Source organism: Fundulus heteroclitus, chromosome 16, assembly GCF_011125445.2.
Source record: "Fundulus heteroclitus isolate FHET01 chromosome 16, MU-UCD_Fhet_4.1, whole genome shotgun sequence".
NCBI lineage: Eukaryota > Metazoa > Chordata > Actinopteri > Cyprinodontiformes > Fundulidae > Fundulus > Fundulus heteroclitus.
In genome coordinates this window covers 36,204,166-36,223,376 of record NC_046376.1, presented here as the reverse complement: position 1 = coordinate 36,223,376, position 19,211 = coordinate 36,204,166, and the positions used below count along the sequence as shown (strand labels likewise).

The 19,211-nt window shown below is 40.3% G+C and overlaps 1 protein-coding gene across 5 annotated transcripts in view; it reads right to left on the bottom strand.

Annotated features, from left to right (window-relative positions):
- si:dkeyp-72e1.9 (syntaxin-binding protein 4) overlaps positions 1 to 14,838 on the bottom strand; it is a 189,076-nt gene extending 174,238 nt beyond the window's left edge. For 2 of the 5 annotated variants that reach the window (XR_004933019.1, XM_036148589.1), the window contains exon 1: positions 14,535 to 14,836. Coding sequence is in view for 4 of the 5 variants with exons in the window: in XM_036148589.1 (XP_036004482.1) it covers positions 14,535 to 14,599 (65 nt within the window). In the remaining variant the exon portion in view is untranslated. Of the gene's footprint in view, positions 1 to 12,931; positions 12,970 to 14,534 lie in introns of those variants that run through there. The other 3 variants (XM_036148596.1, XM_036148594.1, XM_036148593.1) reach the window with 3 other exon arrangements.
- Positions 14,839 to 19,211: the final 4,373 nt, after the last annotated feature.

The following is a 19,211-nucleotide window of genomic DNA, read 5'->3' as shown; positions in this document are numbered from 1 at the left end:
TTTATGTGCAGCTCTGCCTGGACATTTTATGATATTGCCAAATTATTTAATTTTAATAAAGAACACAAACACAGAATTCCAATTAAATCTTTATTTAACCAACTTTTTTAACCATAACAGATTTTTTTTAAAGAAAAATAACTTAAGAGACCTGAGTTATGTTATTAAATACTGACAAAGAATAAACTAAAGTGACCAGTTAAATGACCAAAATAAATATACCAATACCATTTTATCACAAAGAAGGGAGCCCAGTTTAGCTGCTATACCTGCTTTGTTTCGGAAGAAGCTCCGTAAGATTTCCCTGAAGATGACGCGTGGTGGCGCGGGGCTAAAACGGCTCGCGCTGCTGCGGGTGTGAGCGGTTTACATGATGAAACAAGTTGGTTACGTTACCAGACTTTGTTTTTACTGGTTCCTTGCAAGTTTTACAAATCACTGTGGTTTATTTCTGTCAGACTGGTGAACTAGTAAAAAACCCCGTTTTGGGACCGTTTCCTCCGCCGCTACTTGCTGCGACATATTCACGTGCTCTGTGTTGATGTTTTCAGAGGGCGGCGCTTTATGACGGCGTGCCTGGGTCCGCGTTTACGATTGGTAGTAGTGACTGTAGCATCAACTAATATGATAGGCTGAAAGGAAGGAAGGAAAACTGTCTATCGAAGTTTTAGCGACCCTGTTTTTTCCTATCGCGCCACACGTCTATCAATCGATATATATTGTTATTGAATTATCGTCCAGCCCTAATTTTGTTGCTTTGTTTTATTATTGTGTTATTTCATCATGTCACTTTTCTGTCTCTGCGCTGCCTTGCTGAGGCCATCCCATCCACATTTGCAGCACATTAAGTTGTAATAGAAAACCACCCATACCGAACTGAAGTCATCCAACTCACACTGCACCCAACCTCAACTCCTAGGGAATGGATCCTTGCAGTGGTGACCTGTTGCCTTTTTTTGGCTATCCTCATCCGAGTCTCGGGAGCTAATGGTCAACCATTTGTTCCTGATTGTTGACAAACTTCACAGCATTTTACTGGGAATTGATGTAATAGCTCAATGCAAAGTAAATACAAATATTTTATTAACTTTTTTCAAAAATAAAAATCTGAACAAGGCAGTGTACATTTGTATTCGGCACCCCTAAATAAAACTCTGAATTCCCCCAATTGGTAAATTTACGCCACCTCCATAATTTAATCCTAATCTAAATGCAGCTGTTCTGTGAAGATCTCAGAGGTTTGAAAGAGAACATTATTCATTAAACAGAGTCATGAATACAAACACAACAGGCAGGGCAGGGAGAAAGGTGTGGAGACGTTTAAAACAGAGCTGTGTTCTAAAAGTATTTCCAAAACTCTAAACATCTCCTAGAGATCTGTTCAATCTTTCATCTGAAATTAGAGACAGCATGGACCATTTGCAGACCTACCAAGACATCCACCTAAACTGACTATAGGCCAGGGGTGAACTGGGATAACAAATTGTCCAAGGCATTTTTGATTTAGGCGACTCACTATGACAGGGATCTTCAATTTCAGTCCTTAAAGGTCCAGTGTCCTGCAACTTTTATGTGTCCCTGGTCCAACACGTCTGAGTCAAATAATCAGGTCCTTAGCAGGACTCTGGAGAACTTGACTGCATGCTGATGAGCTAATTCAGCCATTTGATTCAAATGTGTTGGACCAGGGACCCATCTAAAAACTGCAAGAACCTGACCTTGAGGACCGGAATTGAAGATAACCCCTGCACTATGATATGTCAGAAATGATCTCTACAGATGTTTCTCTAAAGTATGTGTACTCACATTGGTATTATTAAGAATCAAAATGCAGATTACATCCCACTGGAGCACAAACTCTCTGTTATAAGAACTCTGATTTATCGGGCTGACATTACATTTGCCACAGAGAAGAAACAAAAAGAACACAAGCAAGTCAGGAAATCGCTGCAAGCTTGTGGTTACCCAAAATGGGTGTTTATTAAACCAGCCAACAAAGCTAGCAGAAGAAACAACACAGCATCGACAACAGGGGAGAAAACAGAGATGCAAAAATATTGTCATATGTCAACAGTTTCTGAGAAGATTTTCTCCAACTTTGCTTCTAGCCCTGCTGTAGGCCACTCATTTTCCAGATTCAGCAGGGACCGCACCGAGCTGTCCACCCATGGTTTCTGGTCAGGAAACGGTCTGATTGTCTTTGTGGGTAGGACAGCATCAGTGCAGAAGTGGATATAGGAAAGCACAGATGATGTGTAGCTTTCTAAGTCAGCATCCTCTCTAAATACACTCAACAAAAATATAAACGCAACACTTTTGGTTTTGCTCTCATTTTTTATGAGATGAACTCAAAGATCTAAAACTTTTTCCACATACACAATATCACCATTTCCCTCAAGTATTGTTCACAAACCAGTCTAAATCTGTGATAGTGAGCACTTCTCCTTTGCTGAGATAATCCATCCCACCTCACAGGTGTGCCATGTCAAGATGCTGATGATACCATGATACACCTGTGCACCATGATAGTGCACAGGTGTGCCTTAGACTGCCCACAATAAAAGGCCACTCTGAAAGGTGCAGTTTTATCACATAGCACAATGCCACAGATGTCACAAGATTTGAGGGAGTGTGCAATTGGCTTGTGATTATCATAGCCGCTTCTGGATTACTGTTCCTTTGGCCAGTAACAAAGCAGTAGAGTTCTTCAAGAACTCGCTTAGCGTTAGCTCTTGTCTGGATGTAAACAGCAATGATTATCACAGAGCTGACCTCTATAGCCAGTTTAAATGGTCTGCACTTAACTGAAAGGTATTTCAGGTCAGGTGAGCAGAAGGAGATTTTTACCGAAGTGCACCAGATGTTGTGAGTATAGATCATCAGACATCCTCCTTTGCTTTTCTACCTGGCTGCCGTTTGATTGGCCCTGAACTGCATGCATTTCTCCAATCCTACAATCCACAGTTCTGTCAAAATTGCTACACAGCTGTCCATCTTGAGCGCAGCGATTCTTAACCGGATCTCGTTAAGTTTGTTGGTGAGGGATCTTATGTTGGCCAGAGTCAGGCACAAGAGTTGGTCTGTATGGATTAGCTTTTAGCCGATTCAGTAGGCCATCCCAACAGCCTTGCTGTCTCCTTCTTTGCTGACCTCTTTTCCTGGGTTTCCGGGTGATACAGTGGAGCCTCTGTTGTCCGTTGCAGATCGGGGTAAATAACGTTTGTGAACTCCCGGGTTGGGTCGAAGTTCCAACAACTCCTCTCTCCTGTATTGTATTAGAGTTTGGAGTGGTAATAACACGGGTGAAAACACAAAAACAAACAAAAGAGCCAAGAGCACCTAGGCGGCTACAAGTCCCAGCACCGCCGGCATCTTGAAGCTTATGAGAAGAAGAGAAAAGCATTAGAAGAAAGAAATAAGACCAGTGTATTTAGGAGATTCTTTAAAACAATCCCCCAGAGAAGCAGAAGAGCAGGTAAGATGGTCTTGCGCATGTGCTGTTATTCAAAAAGGGACTTGAGTGTTTATTATCTACATTTCCAGAAAAATCGTCCACTCTACCTTTGAGGAATAATGGAAGCAATTAATAATGTGAATAACTATAAAGCTGGTCATCATTTACTATTAATTATAAATTGAAACAAAAATAATATATCAACTAACAGTCTTTTAAAGCAGCAATAAGTAATAAATGTATTGTAAAATTAACCAAAATCATTCTTATTTGTCACCCAGGGTGAAAGTAACATCCCCTATAAACAATCAGTCTTCTCCATGAACAACTCCTTTAACAAGTTTTTCTCCTTCCAAACTAAAAGGTATGGTGTGTAACTACTTTGGTGCAGTTTGTAGCCCATGTTTACTTCCTGGTTCCTGAGCCAAATACATAGGAGTTCCAAGGGCAAAACAAAGCGCAATATTTGGTATTTTATGTTGGCAAAAGTGCAGCAGCCTGCAAATATACAATAGAAGCCAGTAAGAGAAGCGGAGCAGAAACAGAACAGAATCCAACATCATATACCTATTCAGTGTAATTAAAGTTTCACAGCAGCAACGGACCGTTGAGGAAACAGCATAGTAGGCTGTTGTCAGTGGCAGGCTGTTGTCCCTTTTCCGCTATCTGTTTTGTGTGTTGTTCCAATTTGAAACAGTGGTCATTAGTACATATTGCTCCTTTAAACACCTAAGTGTTACAAGAAAGAATGGATAGCACACACAGAAGGAGAACAGAAGGGCCATTTGTGAGGTCTAGAAAACAGTGGTTAGAGAAACTATATCACCTTTTTAAGTTACAAAAGTATCATGCAAAATTTAATACATTACTCATTTAAGAATAGACGATGTGGGAACTGATGATCTGAAATGCTCCATAGGTTCAATCCAATGTACCATTACCTTCACAGATTTTACTAATGTTTGAAGAAAAAAAAAGGATACAGCTTTGATCGGACATTGGTTTCTTATTACCCCCACCCACCAGGCTGAAGGTGAAAGTGCAAAATCAATTGTGAAAAAGTGTTCCAGTATCAAGTAAAGCTAAACATGTTCTAAAATCTAGCTCACAGAGTGCTTCACATTCTGCACTGTTCCTTATTTTTACCCTATCTAAGTTATTGTGCCAAAATTTGGAGCAACAATCATATTAAAAAAAACTATACAACCAAAAGGTGAATTAAAAATTAACAAAAAGAATAATTATCCAAGTTGTGTCATGGTTTAGTTTTGGTCTGGCTTTTTACCCTGTTATTTTTCAGTTCCTCCTTCTCTTACTCAGCTCATCAGCAATCAGTCACACCTGTTAGGCACTAATTAGTCAGAATTCACTCCAACGGCCAGCCTCCCTACAAAAGCCTCCCTCAGTTTTCACTTTCCCGCCGGCTCGCCTTCAGTCTCTATCAACACCACGCTTGTCTAGTCCTGTTCTCATCAGTCTCCACTCACTTCACGTCTGTAAGCCTGGTTTGTTCCCTGTTTTGTTGCTGGATTTGCTGCCTCCTCTGTGCCTCAAGTAAAGCCTCTGCTAGCTGCTGGATTTCTTGCCACCTATGTGTTTCAAGTAAGGCCTCTGCTAGCTGCTGGATTTACTACAGCCCCTGGATCTCAAGAACTGTCCCTGTGCACCAGGTTTGCTCTCTGCTCTGTTGCTGGACTGCCTGCTACTCCTGTGCTCCAGGTTTGCTCTCTCTAATATATATGTCAGCTTTAACGCATTAACTTTGTTAGACCATAACGCCGACATTTTTGCTGATGCGTGTTAATGTTTTTTTCCCCGCAGCGCTCTCCGGTCTGTGATTTTTGTTTTACCCTTGACGCTTTCCGTAGTTTCAAGAATGCTAGAGACTGTAGCAAAACAGACCCGCACTCACTGTTGCCAAATCCACTTGTTTCATGCGCTTTTGGGGTTCTATTTTCTAAAGTCGCTTGTAAATTTCATGAGTTGCAGTTTTTTTGGGCTTGTTTCTGAAAGTAAAGTTGCTTAAATAGGGCTATAAAATAAGTGGCGCTGCCACACTACAGACACAGTGAATAGTGGAGCGCTCCACTGGTTCTATAGTTCTTGTGCTGTCTGGCAGTGTAGCTTTAAGAATTATTGTCTTAATGCCAAATAGAGCCCAACAGATTTTACTTTCACAAGTGGAGCATTACTGTTTTCGCTATAGTGCTTAACTTGATTTATATATGCAAAAACCTTTATTAGATTTTATCCTGGGACTATTTCAGGTTCAATGGACACAGAAACGGGAAGGTAGAAGAGGAAAAAAAGAAGAGAAACAGATGAGACAAAATGCTAAAAGGGAGAAAAGGTGAAAGAAAAAGAGGAGAGGAAAGGGAGAGAGTGATATAACGTCCTCTGAGTCTGCTTCTACACCTGCATAGAGAGATAAAAAAAGGAAAACCAACGGATAAAGGGTACAAACAACCAACACCTTGATACCATATCTGAAGAATATACAGTATTATTTAACACAAAATGTAAAAAGCGACAGCTAAAGACAATAATAGGGGTTTTCTGTACAAGAAGTGATTCTGGAAGCACCTGGATCCAAGCTCCTGTAGGTATTTGTGAGAGTGCACTTGTGAAAGAAAAAAAATATCAATACTGGTTGTGGGGAGTCAAAGACCTGCCCCCCAGAGCACCGAGGCGGAGGCCAGGGGAACCAGAACCCCAGATGCCCAATGGGAACCCCCAGAGCAAAGGTGCCCAATCTCCCCATCCAGCACATTGCACACCTGTTCTGCATCTACCCATCTACTTTATCCATCACCTTCACTAACGCCATCAATGTCGTCTTTATATGGCTCAGCCCTTTGGTACACTGGCCAGAAAGACATTATTTGCAAGGCAGCATGCCCCATCAGTCATTAGCCATAGAAGCTAAATTTCATCTGTAGTCCCAGGGTAGGTTGATGTTTACAAAATGGAAGGCCACACAGAGAAAAGAAAAAGAGAGAGAAATTAAAACAACAGCAATAGACAGTAGCAACAAATAGCATCAGTATATCAGGAGACAAAAAGGACAATTAATGCAGACAATAACACAGACAGTTCAGACATAAAATATTATTTAAAAAAATACACGTGTCAACACTGTGACTGCAGATCTAATTATCCAGGATTATCATCAAATTAATTTCATGTGTATCTGATCTCACATCTTTCATACTACATTAATTGGATTGGAGAATAATACATACATTTTATTAGAGGAATTTCCCAAAGCCTAAATGGCAAGAATATTCATTAAAGTCCCTTTTGCTAGGTGTAGGATACAAAAGAAATCCATTAAAAATAACTGTTTGCCCTATAAATCAAATAGCTTTGGATAAAGCGCTTTCACTTTAATCAGATTTTATCATTTAGATAAGACCTACACTTTCACCTATTTTATTATTATAATAAGTATAAAATGAGCAATAACAACACTATAGATCATTGTAGTGCCACCAAATCTGTAGAACACATAGCCTCACCTATCTGCTACAAGTTTGGTGGCACTACAAAGATCTATAGTGTAGTTATTGGTTATTATATGATTATAATAACAATGAAAAAAATCTATAAAAATAGAGTTTAGCACATTTTCCCAAAATAAGAGTTGAAGTATGATCCAGGTGAGGATATCTATGTATCCTACAAGTTTGGTGGCATTACAATAATCTATAGTGTAGTAATTGCTCATTTTATGCTTATTCTAATAATAAAATAATAATAAAATCATTTAGATATTGCTTATCTAAATGATTAAATCTGATTAAAGTGAAAGCCCTTTATCCAAAGCTATTTGATTTATAGAGCAAACAGTTATGTTTAATGGATTTCTTTTGTATCCTACACCTAGCAAAAGGGACTTTAATTAATATTTTTGGCATTTAGGCTTTGGGAAATTCTTCAAAAAAATGTATTATTTTACAATCACTTAAATGTGGTATGACAGACAGGAGATGAGATACACGTGAAATGAATTTGATAATAATTCACCTCTCCTTGGCGACGCTATTGAATATTTCTCTATAATTATTTTCTGGTGTTGCAACTTGCAGACGGTCCCTAAGCATTAGCGGACGAGCGAGCTCTGCATAGAGTCCAATGTAATTCTCCCAGCGCGGTGGGAGACTAGTTTTGAGGAAACTATTGTTGTAGCTCACTGGCTACCTTGCTATGGTTGCAGAGAGGTGTTGGTTTTGTAGAAGAAATTATCCGCCGACGAGTTATTGATCTGGAAAAGCCGAATCTGTGAATATCTTTCTAACTTTACCGAAGTCTCGAAACGGCAGAGTTTTACCCCTTAAGACACAGCCCACCTCATTTGCATAATGAGGCAGAAATGCATACAAACAACAGGCAGAAATAAATAGCATTGAAGAAATAAATAGGGTAAAAAATACAAAGGAAGTATAAAACTGACAAAACTATTATAACATGCACATAAATAAATACTTAAAAAAATAAGTAATTAATAAATAAAGTTGAAGATTATAACGGACAATAAATAAATAAGGTAATTATTACAAAGGCCAATAAATAAAGAAGCTAATTAAAAGAGATATTTACATTTATGTCTCGCTGTATAATTTAATTTCTACCTACATTTATTTGTTTATTGTATTTTTGGTGGCAATTAATTGTATGCGTATTTATTTATTGAGCATTTATTTATTTCTGTATTTATATTTAAATATGGTAGAGCTGGTCCTCCGTGAGAGAGAGAGAGAGAGAGAGAGAGAGAGAGAGAGAGAGAGAGAGAGAGAGAGAGAGAGAGAGAGAGAGAGAGAGAGAGAGAGAGAGAGAGAGAGAGAGTCTTTGAAATAGCAGAATTGTTACCTAACTTTACATTTGTGTCTGTCCGATTTACATAATTTTAAAATATTAAATCAGATGTTATGATTAGTTACTCAGTACTTGCGAAGACTTACTTTTAATACTTTTTTTTACTCTTTCATGAGTAATTTCTTGGTTGGCTACTTTTTACTATTACTGGAGTAAAAATATGTCAAAGTACTAATATTTTATTTGAGCACAATTATTAGCTACTCGACCCACCTCTGCCAAAATTCCCCACCTAAGTTCCTCTTTATCAGAGAGAATAACAAACTGCTGCTGCACAAGGTTTGTTAGTTGTTTCTCTGATTAACTGCTTTTGATGTTGCAGACTGAGGATGATGTATATCTCTTGCATTTACAGTAGAGGATGTTACGGGTTAAATAAAATACAAGTGGGTTCCAGATGAAGAGGCGACAGATGCTTACGGCAGGTGACTTAATGAGATCATGTTGTTGTTCTCTGTCACACAAAGACTGAAGTGATGTTATTTGCCACCAGAGGCCTGAATTACACAAGACAGGTCTCTAGTAAATAATCTGTCAACATGCATCAAGTCCCACCTGCCTCTACTGACACAGCCTACAGTCAAATTCAGTCAAGATGAACTCAAGGACAGAACTCAAAAACAATAAAACCACCAACTAACTTTTGCACTTTTTATGTGGTTTAGACAATGTTGCAGAAAATTTTAAATCAATTCCTCACAATGAAAAAATACTATTTTTCTAATGAAATTATTTACCTATTTTTTAAACGAGTCATATGCACCTTAGATGTTGAATCCTTGTTCACAAATATTAATTATCAGGTAGGTCAGAGTCACTGGAATATTTTCTTGCATTTTTTATATGCACAAACAAAGAAAACATATCGTGCAATGTTTAATACTCAACTTGAAATGTACATAAATGAGCCTTGTGTGAAAGTGTTTTTAAGCTGCCATGAAAGTGAATGGCAGCAACGCAAACTTCTTTAATGCAAACTTCAATGCAAACTTCTTTATTCGACAATAACAAGCAGCAAGGTTCTAAACCTCACCTAAACACGCTGAAATATGACTCAGTTCAGTTCTGTTTAACTAGGGAGCATCAAACCCAATGTTTTTTTCATGAATTTGAGCTGTTGTAGGTTAAACTACATGTAGATGTAAATGAGCATTGGTCTTTGTGCCGATGTGCATGAAAGTGCCCCTTGGATGATTTACATGATGTAAGGGAAACTTTCGTTCTCAATGAAAAAGAGAATGACAGATCTGCAGATTAATTCCAAACAAATCAGGTGTGATGGATTCTAAGGTGGAGACATTTACACATGTTCATAAATAGCTGATTAAAGGTGCACATAATTGTGTAATGGCAGCACTGGTCACTACTGGACAACATTGCTGATGGAAGAATGCAGAGGATGTTTTCAGAGATCGTACTGACCTGTTGCCACATGGTGATGAGTGGCTTATTACTCAGATTGCCCAAGGAAATTATTGTTGAACTGGCCCCAGTGATGCAGAGGGAAACTAGGGGGAACCAGGGGGAACCGTGTTTCACCGATGCCGTTTCAAGTTCGAACTAAGCTGGGGTATTTGCAACTGGTGCTATTTAGAGAGAGCTGACTGACAAGTCAGTTATTTCACAGTAGAGTCAGGAATTCCAAGGGTCACGGGATAAAAAATTACAGACACACACAGACATACATATACAAACGTGGTCATAACAAGTCCGAACCGAAGGATCAGGGGTGTAGTTGCTTCTTGCTTGACCAATTCTAATTGGATCAATTGATTGACCTATCAAAAATCTCAACAATTGTTCCCTGCAAATGATCGGCTTCATATTTTTTTATGCACACAAATAGTGCTTCTTTGTGTTAAGTCTCATACATGAAACCCAAATAAAATGTAATGAAGTTTAAATGTAAATTCAAACTGGAAGACTCACCCCAGGCCCTTCATCATCCCGACTGTCTTGTCATGTGCCAGTGCTCCAGCCAATCTGCACCAAGTCTCTATCCTTCAGCCAATCATCCTGCAAGACTTTGCTTATAAAGCTCTACATCCATGGATTCTCCTGATCTTAAACTGAGCTTTGACCACCTCCACCTCATCTCCTCCTTCATGCTTGCAGTCTCCACCTGGCTGGCTTATCTCCTCTGGCCTCCACCACCAGTATCTGGACCCGGGGGGAAGACTTCACTAATCCTAATCCCAAAATCAACACCCAAACTCATAGACATTCACAGTTTTGACGTCTTCTGCCAGGGTCTGAGCACCGAAGAACTTTCTGATTTATGTCAATACATTTTTCCAAATGAATGATGAAAATCAGTGCCTCCAAATCCGAGACCATGATCTTGAACCGGAAAAGGGTAGAGTGCCTTCTCCGGGTTGGGGAGGATGTGCTACCCCTAGTGGAGGAGTTCAAGTATCTTGGGGTCTTGTTCACGAATGAGGGGAAGATGGTGCAGCGTCTGCTGTGAAGTGGGCGCTGTACCGGTCCGTTGTGGTGAAGAGAGAGCTGAGCCAAAAGGCGAAGTTCTCGATTTACCGGTCGATCTACGTTCCTACCCTCATCTATGGTCACAAGCTTTGGGTCGTGACCGAAAGAACGAGATCCCGGATACAAGCGGCTGAAATGAGTTTTCTCCGTAGTGTGTCTGGACTCTCCCTTAGAGATAGGGTGAGGAGCTCTGTCATCCGGGGAGGACTCAGAGTAGAGCCGCTGCTCCTCCACGTCGAGAGGAGCCAGTTGAGGTGGCTCGGGCATCTGGTCAGGATGCCTCCTGGACGCCTCCCTGGTGAGGTGTTCCGGGCACGTCCCACCGGGAGGAGACCCAGGGGAAGACCCAGGACACGCTGGAGGGACTATGTCTCCCGGCTGGCCTGGGAACGCCTTGGGATTCCCCCTGAGGAGCTGGCCCAAGTGGCTGGGGAGAGGGACGTCTGGGCCTCCCTACTGAAGTTGCTACCCCCGCGACCCGACCCCGGATAAGCGGAAGAAGACGGACGGACGGACATTTTTCCAATTGCCTCAGTCTGTGTGAGTCTCTCCAGGTTGAATTGAGATTTCTCCTTTTTGGTCTCTGAACTGTGACAGTATTAAATTTGAAATTGTGTGGTTGATGTATGCTTTTGTCAAGTTTGTCAAGCATTGTTTAAAAAAGAAACAAATAATTTTCATTCCTTTAACATGGTTTTCTTTTGTATCTTGCGTTTTGTTTATGTTCTTTAATGAGGCATGAAAAGGAATGGAAAAAATAAGATGTATTTTTGCCTGATTCTAAATAATATTTTTTCGAAATCCTGTGCAAGATTTGTCAGACTAGCCATCAATCCTACATCTTAATTTTTTTTGCAGTATACTGAATTCTTTTAGCATGTTTCCGCTAAGGTGTCACAATATCCCATTTTTTATTTCTTTATTTTGTAGAAACCCTTTTGATAGGTAAAGAAATTCTATGGTAAACAAAATTGTCCAATTCTTAGTTGACAGGCCCAGCCCAGAGACTGACTGGTTGTAAATGTGAAACAATTTATTCTGATCAACAAATGCAATATACTGCCAGGTCATTCTCTTGTTTGGATGTTGTTATGTTGTCCATTTTCAAGACCAGTGAAAAATATGTGACATCAGTGATGTTTGTAATGACACAGTGTTGTTATTTAAAAAAAAAACCTCTATTTTCAAGATGTTAAAACATATGTAAAACATGGGGTGCATTCAGGCTGTGAGGTAGGTCTTGCAGTAAAAAACAGGAATGTTAAAGAGTACAGCCATATTGTCCTTTAAAGCTCTCATCCTTGGTGTAGATGTATTATTGTCCAAATCCGAATTTGCCAGAACTGGAATTGGAAGGTCAGATCTAAGAGAAACTGAGAATTGGTTTTAGCCACTAAAAACTTGATTGACAAAAATATGAGGCACAAATGTTGGATGTGAGTTTGATTACAGACAGTAATAGATCATGGCATGTTACTGAGTTTTGATCAAACTCAGTACATTGTAATATTTGCAGTGTAATGAGACTTGACTCTCAGCTGCTGTAAACAGTGTTTAACTATTATGAAAACATAACATGCAGATTTAGCATCAGCAAACAATCCGCACAGCTTCTCTGATTGGAAGGACTAGATTTCAATCTGCATGATTTAAAAAACATTTCAATATTATTGTTTTTTTGTTTGTTTTGTTGTTTTACATGAGAGCTAAAAACCTATTTGTAGTAGATAACCAACAGAAAACCACAGATCAGGGTTTTTACCCAACTTATTTTATTTATGATGGCTTAAGTTAACAACTTATAAACTACACAAATTAAAGTGGATCAACTCAGTTCAATTACTTGTTACCAATTGAAGCACTTAATTTAAGTTGGACTTGCATTGTCTTTTTGGAATCTCTTACATGGTCCGCCTCACAAAGGTACTCACTTTTCAATTCTGAGACCTATGCATGCTAACTTGATGCACAGAGCTCTTCACATAATTGCTGATACATGATCATATTCTGCTATAAATCCTCTAATGTCAGCGTTAAACATAAAAACTAGACACATAACTTTTAGTCAAGCCAGAAAAAAAATGTAAACATCACTTTCTCTCTCATCGCACCTACCTTGGCTTTATGGTGGGATTCATCCGTAGAGGAAACAGTCCCAGGTCTATATCTTTGCAATCGGGATTAAACTCAAGGGCCCCTGTGACATAAATCAGAAAGTAGTCCCAAAGCTCGGGTAACTTCTTAGAGGAGAGAATCATGAGGGTGGCTTTAGTGGCAGACTCTGTTAGCGGGAAGAGAAAATGCTCGCAGAAGATGGGAGACACACAGGGATGGGGTCACCCAGCAATGTTGTTCCGTCCCTCCAGCTCGCCTTTAAGCACTCCTGGCTGACCCAGCTTCAACCGTCCACTCAGCACCTACATTTAGCTGACGGACTCTTCCCCGTGGGACAAAACACAAGCACAAACTGAACTCTCCAATCTGCCCTACCTCCACCATCAATCACATTTGATTTGATTTAACTGACTTTATTTGAGAATCTCTCTTCTGATTGCATGAAATGTGATGTGGCCTTCAGATGCAACAAGCTTCAAGTTAGTTTTCAGCCCTCTGTCAACATACTCTGTGGTCCCAGTGTGCTTCAGTTGAGACAAAAATGAAATAGTCGTTTTACATCCACAGTTATTTTACTGTAAAATCCAAATAATGTTGAATCTTAAATTCTGAGCTTTGTATTAATTTCTGGTTACCTCAACTCACATGTGCATTCTGCTGTTGTTCTTCATTATATCTACTTTTAACTAGTGATGTATCAATTATTAGGTCAGAGGTTGAAGATGACAAGTTAAATACAAAAAAAAAAATGGATTTTGTTTTCCTATTAAATGCATCAAAACTAACCATTTTTGCTCTATAAATGCGCCAACAAACTGCATGAGCTTTGGTGCACTTTTTTTCATGTGAATAAAAAATGGATAAAGATTTGTTTGGAGGCATAAATGGGAATAAATCGGGATATCCTAATTCATCTTTTTAACTATACCTTTATCTCTTTTATGTGTAAGAATCTTCTGGATAAAAAACAGAATAATTCAAAATCAGAAATGATCAGAACTCTACGAAAACCGTATTTCAGTATATGCCAAGAAGAGATGGAACAGTGCAACACAACTTTTAACTGTTTCGTTTCAATTTGGAATTCAGGTCTGGCAACTGGAGACCCCTACAAAGGTGCTGGTGTCCCACTAGCCCATTTCAGCCCCTAGATGAGAAGGTAGACAAGTTTCACTGAGTTCCAACATTTAGTCATTTATCTGCCTGTTGTTTATGCATGTCCAGCTCCCTATATGTAATGACAATACAACACAACTCATAAAAGTTCTGTCATGTTCTTGCGTTTTTGTTGCGCTTCCCTGAGATAATCAGTAGCCCCCGATAGGCCACTCCTTGAAAGCTCTTTGGAGCCGCCTCTGCCGGGTCTCTCTGAAGCCAAAGTAAGTATGACGCGCTTTCAGAAACTAGAGTGGAGTTCATCAATAAAGACGTCTCGCACATTATAACCACCAAGCAAAATGGATTTAAGAAACATCTGAGTAAGAATTAAGATTTTTTTTTAAGTCGAGCAAACAGCATTAGTTTTGTTTTGTTTTTTCTAGCAAAACTGAATTATTCTGTTAATTTTCCCGCAGAACGACCATCTCAGCTGCTGTTCACGTACCAGTAAATGAGCGACAGTCCGTCGAAGCGCTCGAGCTCTCTCCCCCGCTGCTTCAGCAGAGACATGTCCAGCTGTGGTCCAGGTGCTGCGGCTGCTGCTGGGCAGGTCTCAGAGCGGAAATCAAGCGCCCCTGCCCCAGAGACTCATTAGTCCGCGCGCCCCTCAGCTGGCCTCGCGCTGTGAGGCAAAGCGGGAGCCGCGCGAGCCTCTCTGCGCGGACAGGATGTGTCAGCACTCATTCCCCTTCAAATCAATGCGACGGGCACTGCTCTGTTCGGTAACGGGGACAGGGCCCACACGTGCAGCTTCTTCCTGCTGACTGACCTTAGCCGACAGTTCTGGCAGCTCTCAGCAATCCGCGCACAGCAGCTCGGGCTTTGGAAACCCGCTCCTTGCATACCATTTCTTTTATGAAAAAACACGATTAATAACATTGTTAATACCTTAATAATATTAATAATGCTTTCAATTTATTTTTTTCCCTTTTTTACCAAAAGGGCCCCTGTGGGCATGGAGGAAAAAGGGGCAGGTGCTCCAGCCCCCTCCACCCCCACACCCCCTGCCTGTTGTGACATTGCTTGTTTTACGGAACTGTGTAATGTTCAGATTAATGCCCAAAACTATGTTTTGATGCTAAACATAGGCATGTTTCGTTGTGTTTAAACAATGAGAGATTTTAAAACAACTAAAGATAAGCAAAGTAATCATGTCACTTTAAACCTGATAGGTATTCATGCCAATTAATAATGTCCACAGTTGATTTCCGTATTCAGCCATTATGTCAGTTGCGTTTGCCTCCTTGTGTAATTGTGCAAAACTCGACTTCCGGGAAGATGGCGGAGGGAGCAAACAATCGGTTATCCCTCTCTGGATCAAAACCCTGGAAAATATAAACTGGATTAAGCACTAGAATGAAACAATTTCTTCTAAACACTCAATAGGCCCTGTTTGATTAGACATCAAAAGCCCCAAGCTTTGAACTGCCTGGGGCTTTCTAAATCACTTTCCCCAGGCTTTACTTTCACGAGGAAAAGGCTTGGTCTGAGGTGGGACAAGCCTGGGGCTTTGTTCGAGAAGGGTATAACTGCAGAGCGTAAGAACGCCCCCACTGTCGGAACGCCCCCACTGTCGGAACGCCCCCACTGTCGGAACGCCCACACGCCAACGCAAACGCTGATTGGTTCGTTGATTTGCCCACTTCAATACATATATTTTTTCCCTCCATCTCCTTCATTCAGCGGGACGGACGAAAAATGTCCGTCCCGCTGAAAAAATCCGTCCCGACGAAAAAAATCCCTATCGCAGGGTATTAGTTTTACCTAGGGACCACATGTGATTTGTAATAATAACGGCGTTGTATGCAGACAGATATTAACCGGCTCGCGGTGTCAGGAGAAAGCAACAGCGCGAGGACTATTATGACTATTATATGTAGTAGCCTACGATAGAATTCTGTCCTGTCAGGATAAGGGCTTCTACTGGAGAAACACCCCAAATATGCGACTGCACGTTCAAAAATAAAGCTAAAAAAAACAAAAAAAAAAACCAACAACTCACGAAATTTACCAGCGACTGTAGAAAAACAAAGAAAGCATACAGAGGCAGAGTTGACAGCGCTGCTTCTGTCACACAGCTGCAGCGCAGCGTATTAATTACATGTAATCCCAGTTAAAAACCAGATCCGAGCGAGTAGGCGATTGGACATTTTGCTGCATGGAGCCAGGCAAAGTTGGAAAAAAAAAATCCGCTTCCTAGCATAAAGCCTGAAAAAGAAGGACAAATATGCGTGTGGGGCATTCAAAATCCGGACTGTCACCTGCCTTTCAACGGACGAAAGGTTCGGATGCTTTTGTGTAACTCTGCAATATTTTTCAATGTATGGTTTGTTTAATAAAAAACAAGTGTCCTAGTGTCCTTTTATTTGCGCACCCATAAGCGGAGCAAAAATCGGGCATCCTCGGACGGAGCTCTGGAAGTTTGCTTACTTTCAATACAAATTCGAAATAATTTATTAAGTTAGACAATAATTGAATTCAATCAATTGGTCCTATGTAGCCCCTAAAGGGGTGACGTTTTCAGTCAGTTGATTTATCTGGAAAACGGGTGAGAATTCACCGGATTCAGTGTCTGAAAACATAAAGTAAATTTTCCTGAATTGACTTGTATTGTGTCTGACTGCACCTTGGTCTGACCTAAGATGGCCGCTCTGTCGGAACGCCCCCCCAGTCGGAACGCCCCCCCAGTCGGAACGCCCCCCCAGTCGGAACGCCCCCACAGCTCTGCAGTTACTCCTTACTGCTTTGTTCAGTGGGTGGGGTTGTGTGCAACTAGAAAAACTGTCTGCCACAGGTAGGGGCAGTAAGGAGCAGTAAGGAGATGACGAGTTTACAAACCAATGGATTTTACACTCTTAATTTATAAGAAAAAGTACTTTTAAAATCTTTATTAGAGAATCTACACCTCCAAACTTCACCTGTGCAGTCAGTTCATCTGGGTTATGAGTCAATTTTGATTCTGTATCCGGATTGGTCAGGAGCGGCAGAGACCTGCTGAAAGCCTGGTCTCATCAGGGAGCTGCAGCGGGAAACCTCATTGCTGCAGCATTCAGTCAGCCAGACCACCTGGGATTTCCCGCACACTGGATCTGTTTGTCGCAGCTGAAAAGTGGATAGAAAGCGTTTGTGGGAAAATATCCAAGTATCAAATGTGAAACTCTTCGCTCCATGTTTTCGGCATTTTTAAGTTATGCCTTTTTCACTACAGTTAAGTAAGTAGACTGATATTTTAGTGCTAATGATCAAACGGAGCTCTTTCACTTTCCCTGTAAACAGACAACACTTTTCCGTAAGACTGACTTGATGTGAACCCTTGATGTGAACTCTATTACTATTTACAAACAATGAACCACGTCTGAAGCCAAAAAAGAAAAGATAAAGGACACGTCAGCTTTTTAGATGCAGATGGGCCCGCTGTATATGGAGGACTGGCTCTGACATTATTCAAGAATAAATATAGAAATCCATCCATCCATCCATCCATCCATTTTCTGACCCGCTTAATCCCTCATGGGGTCGCGGGGGTTGCTGGTGCCTATCTCTAGCATTTACCGGGCGAGAGGCGGGGTACACCCTGGACAGGTCACCAGTCTGTCACAGTAAATAGAGAAATAAATATATGTTCAATAAATACATAAGCATAAAATAAATACACAAACATACAGTGTTGTGCAATTATACACTGTTTAAAGTTATTTAATGTTTATTAAATAACCCTCTGTCTGTTAAGTATTGTCTGGTGATGATTAGCTCTTAAGCTGATATCAAGACAACGGTTGAAAGGGATGAATTCGAGCACTAGCGATCTTTTAACAGCAAAACCTGCACACACATAGAATAAAAGAGTGATAACTTCTATTCAAGTTCATGAATTTAATAACAGAAATAAAATGAACATCCAGAGAACATCACTATGTAATGCTGTTTACCTGAATTAACACAATATTTCAATCAATAAATCCTCTCTTCTAGGCTAGTGAAACTTAACTAAACTACTAAGCAAAATGAAGATAAAAAGAAGCTAAGCTAAGGAACTATTTACATGCAAAACAAACAAAAGACAAACAAAAGTGGTTGATCATAATCAGAATACTTCAGTGAATCCTTCAGTGAATCTGGTTCACTGCAGATCTGATTCCAAAAAAACAACATGGAATGGAATTAAAAACATTGGGCATGTGTTTCAATCCATTTACAATGCAAAGCCCAAGTTAGACAAAACATTATTTGATGAAATAACATTCTGAGGACCGGTTTGTCCTGCAAAATCATTTAATTCAGAATCGCTTGCCTTTGTTTATGCGATTCTGCTTCCGGGCACTAGGGGTTGCTGCAGCAATCGTTGCTAACCTGGTTAAAGTCTATAGTTATCAAAATTGCCTTGAAAACTGGCATTAATATACCATATTGATGCGGGAGTAAGGTTCATAGCACCATCGAAGGATGGCGGAGCCGAGCGATTAAGCTTTGTGCTTTAATACGAACTCCTTTTGGGTGGAAGAAATAAATGTGGGGGGATATATAAAGGAAAATTAAAACAGATAAAAATATTGAAACATAGACAAAATAAATACATTTTAAAACTGCATCTCCTTTTGGCTTGTGTAGCGGTCATGGGCCCGTGCAGGGCCCATAGTGTGAGCAGCTTGGAGAGGAGAGCGGGTCGCAGAAGAGAAGAGCAGGAGAGAGAGTCTGAGGAGATGTGCTGTGACTTTTATCTGTAGGGAGTGGTCACAGCTAACCTCCTGCTGAGAGAGAGAGTGAGAGAGAGGCTTTCTTGCTGTCTCTCTCTCACTTGTGGCTGTGTGATCAGAATTACAATCTGATTCAGTCAAACCATTTTGATGATCATGGCGGTAATATCACAACAGCCGCTAAATAAATGTAAGCAGTAATTAAATTATACAATGAGACATAAATGTACTGCGACAGACTGGCGACCTGTCCAGGGTGTACCCCACCTCTCGCCCATTGAAATGCTGGCGATAGGCACCAGCAACCATCACAACCCCACAAGTGATAGATGTGTTAGAAAATGGGTGGATTAATTCCTCTTTTTAATAATCACCTCATTTATTTATTTTTCATCATGATTGTCAACTTTATTTATTAATTACTTAGT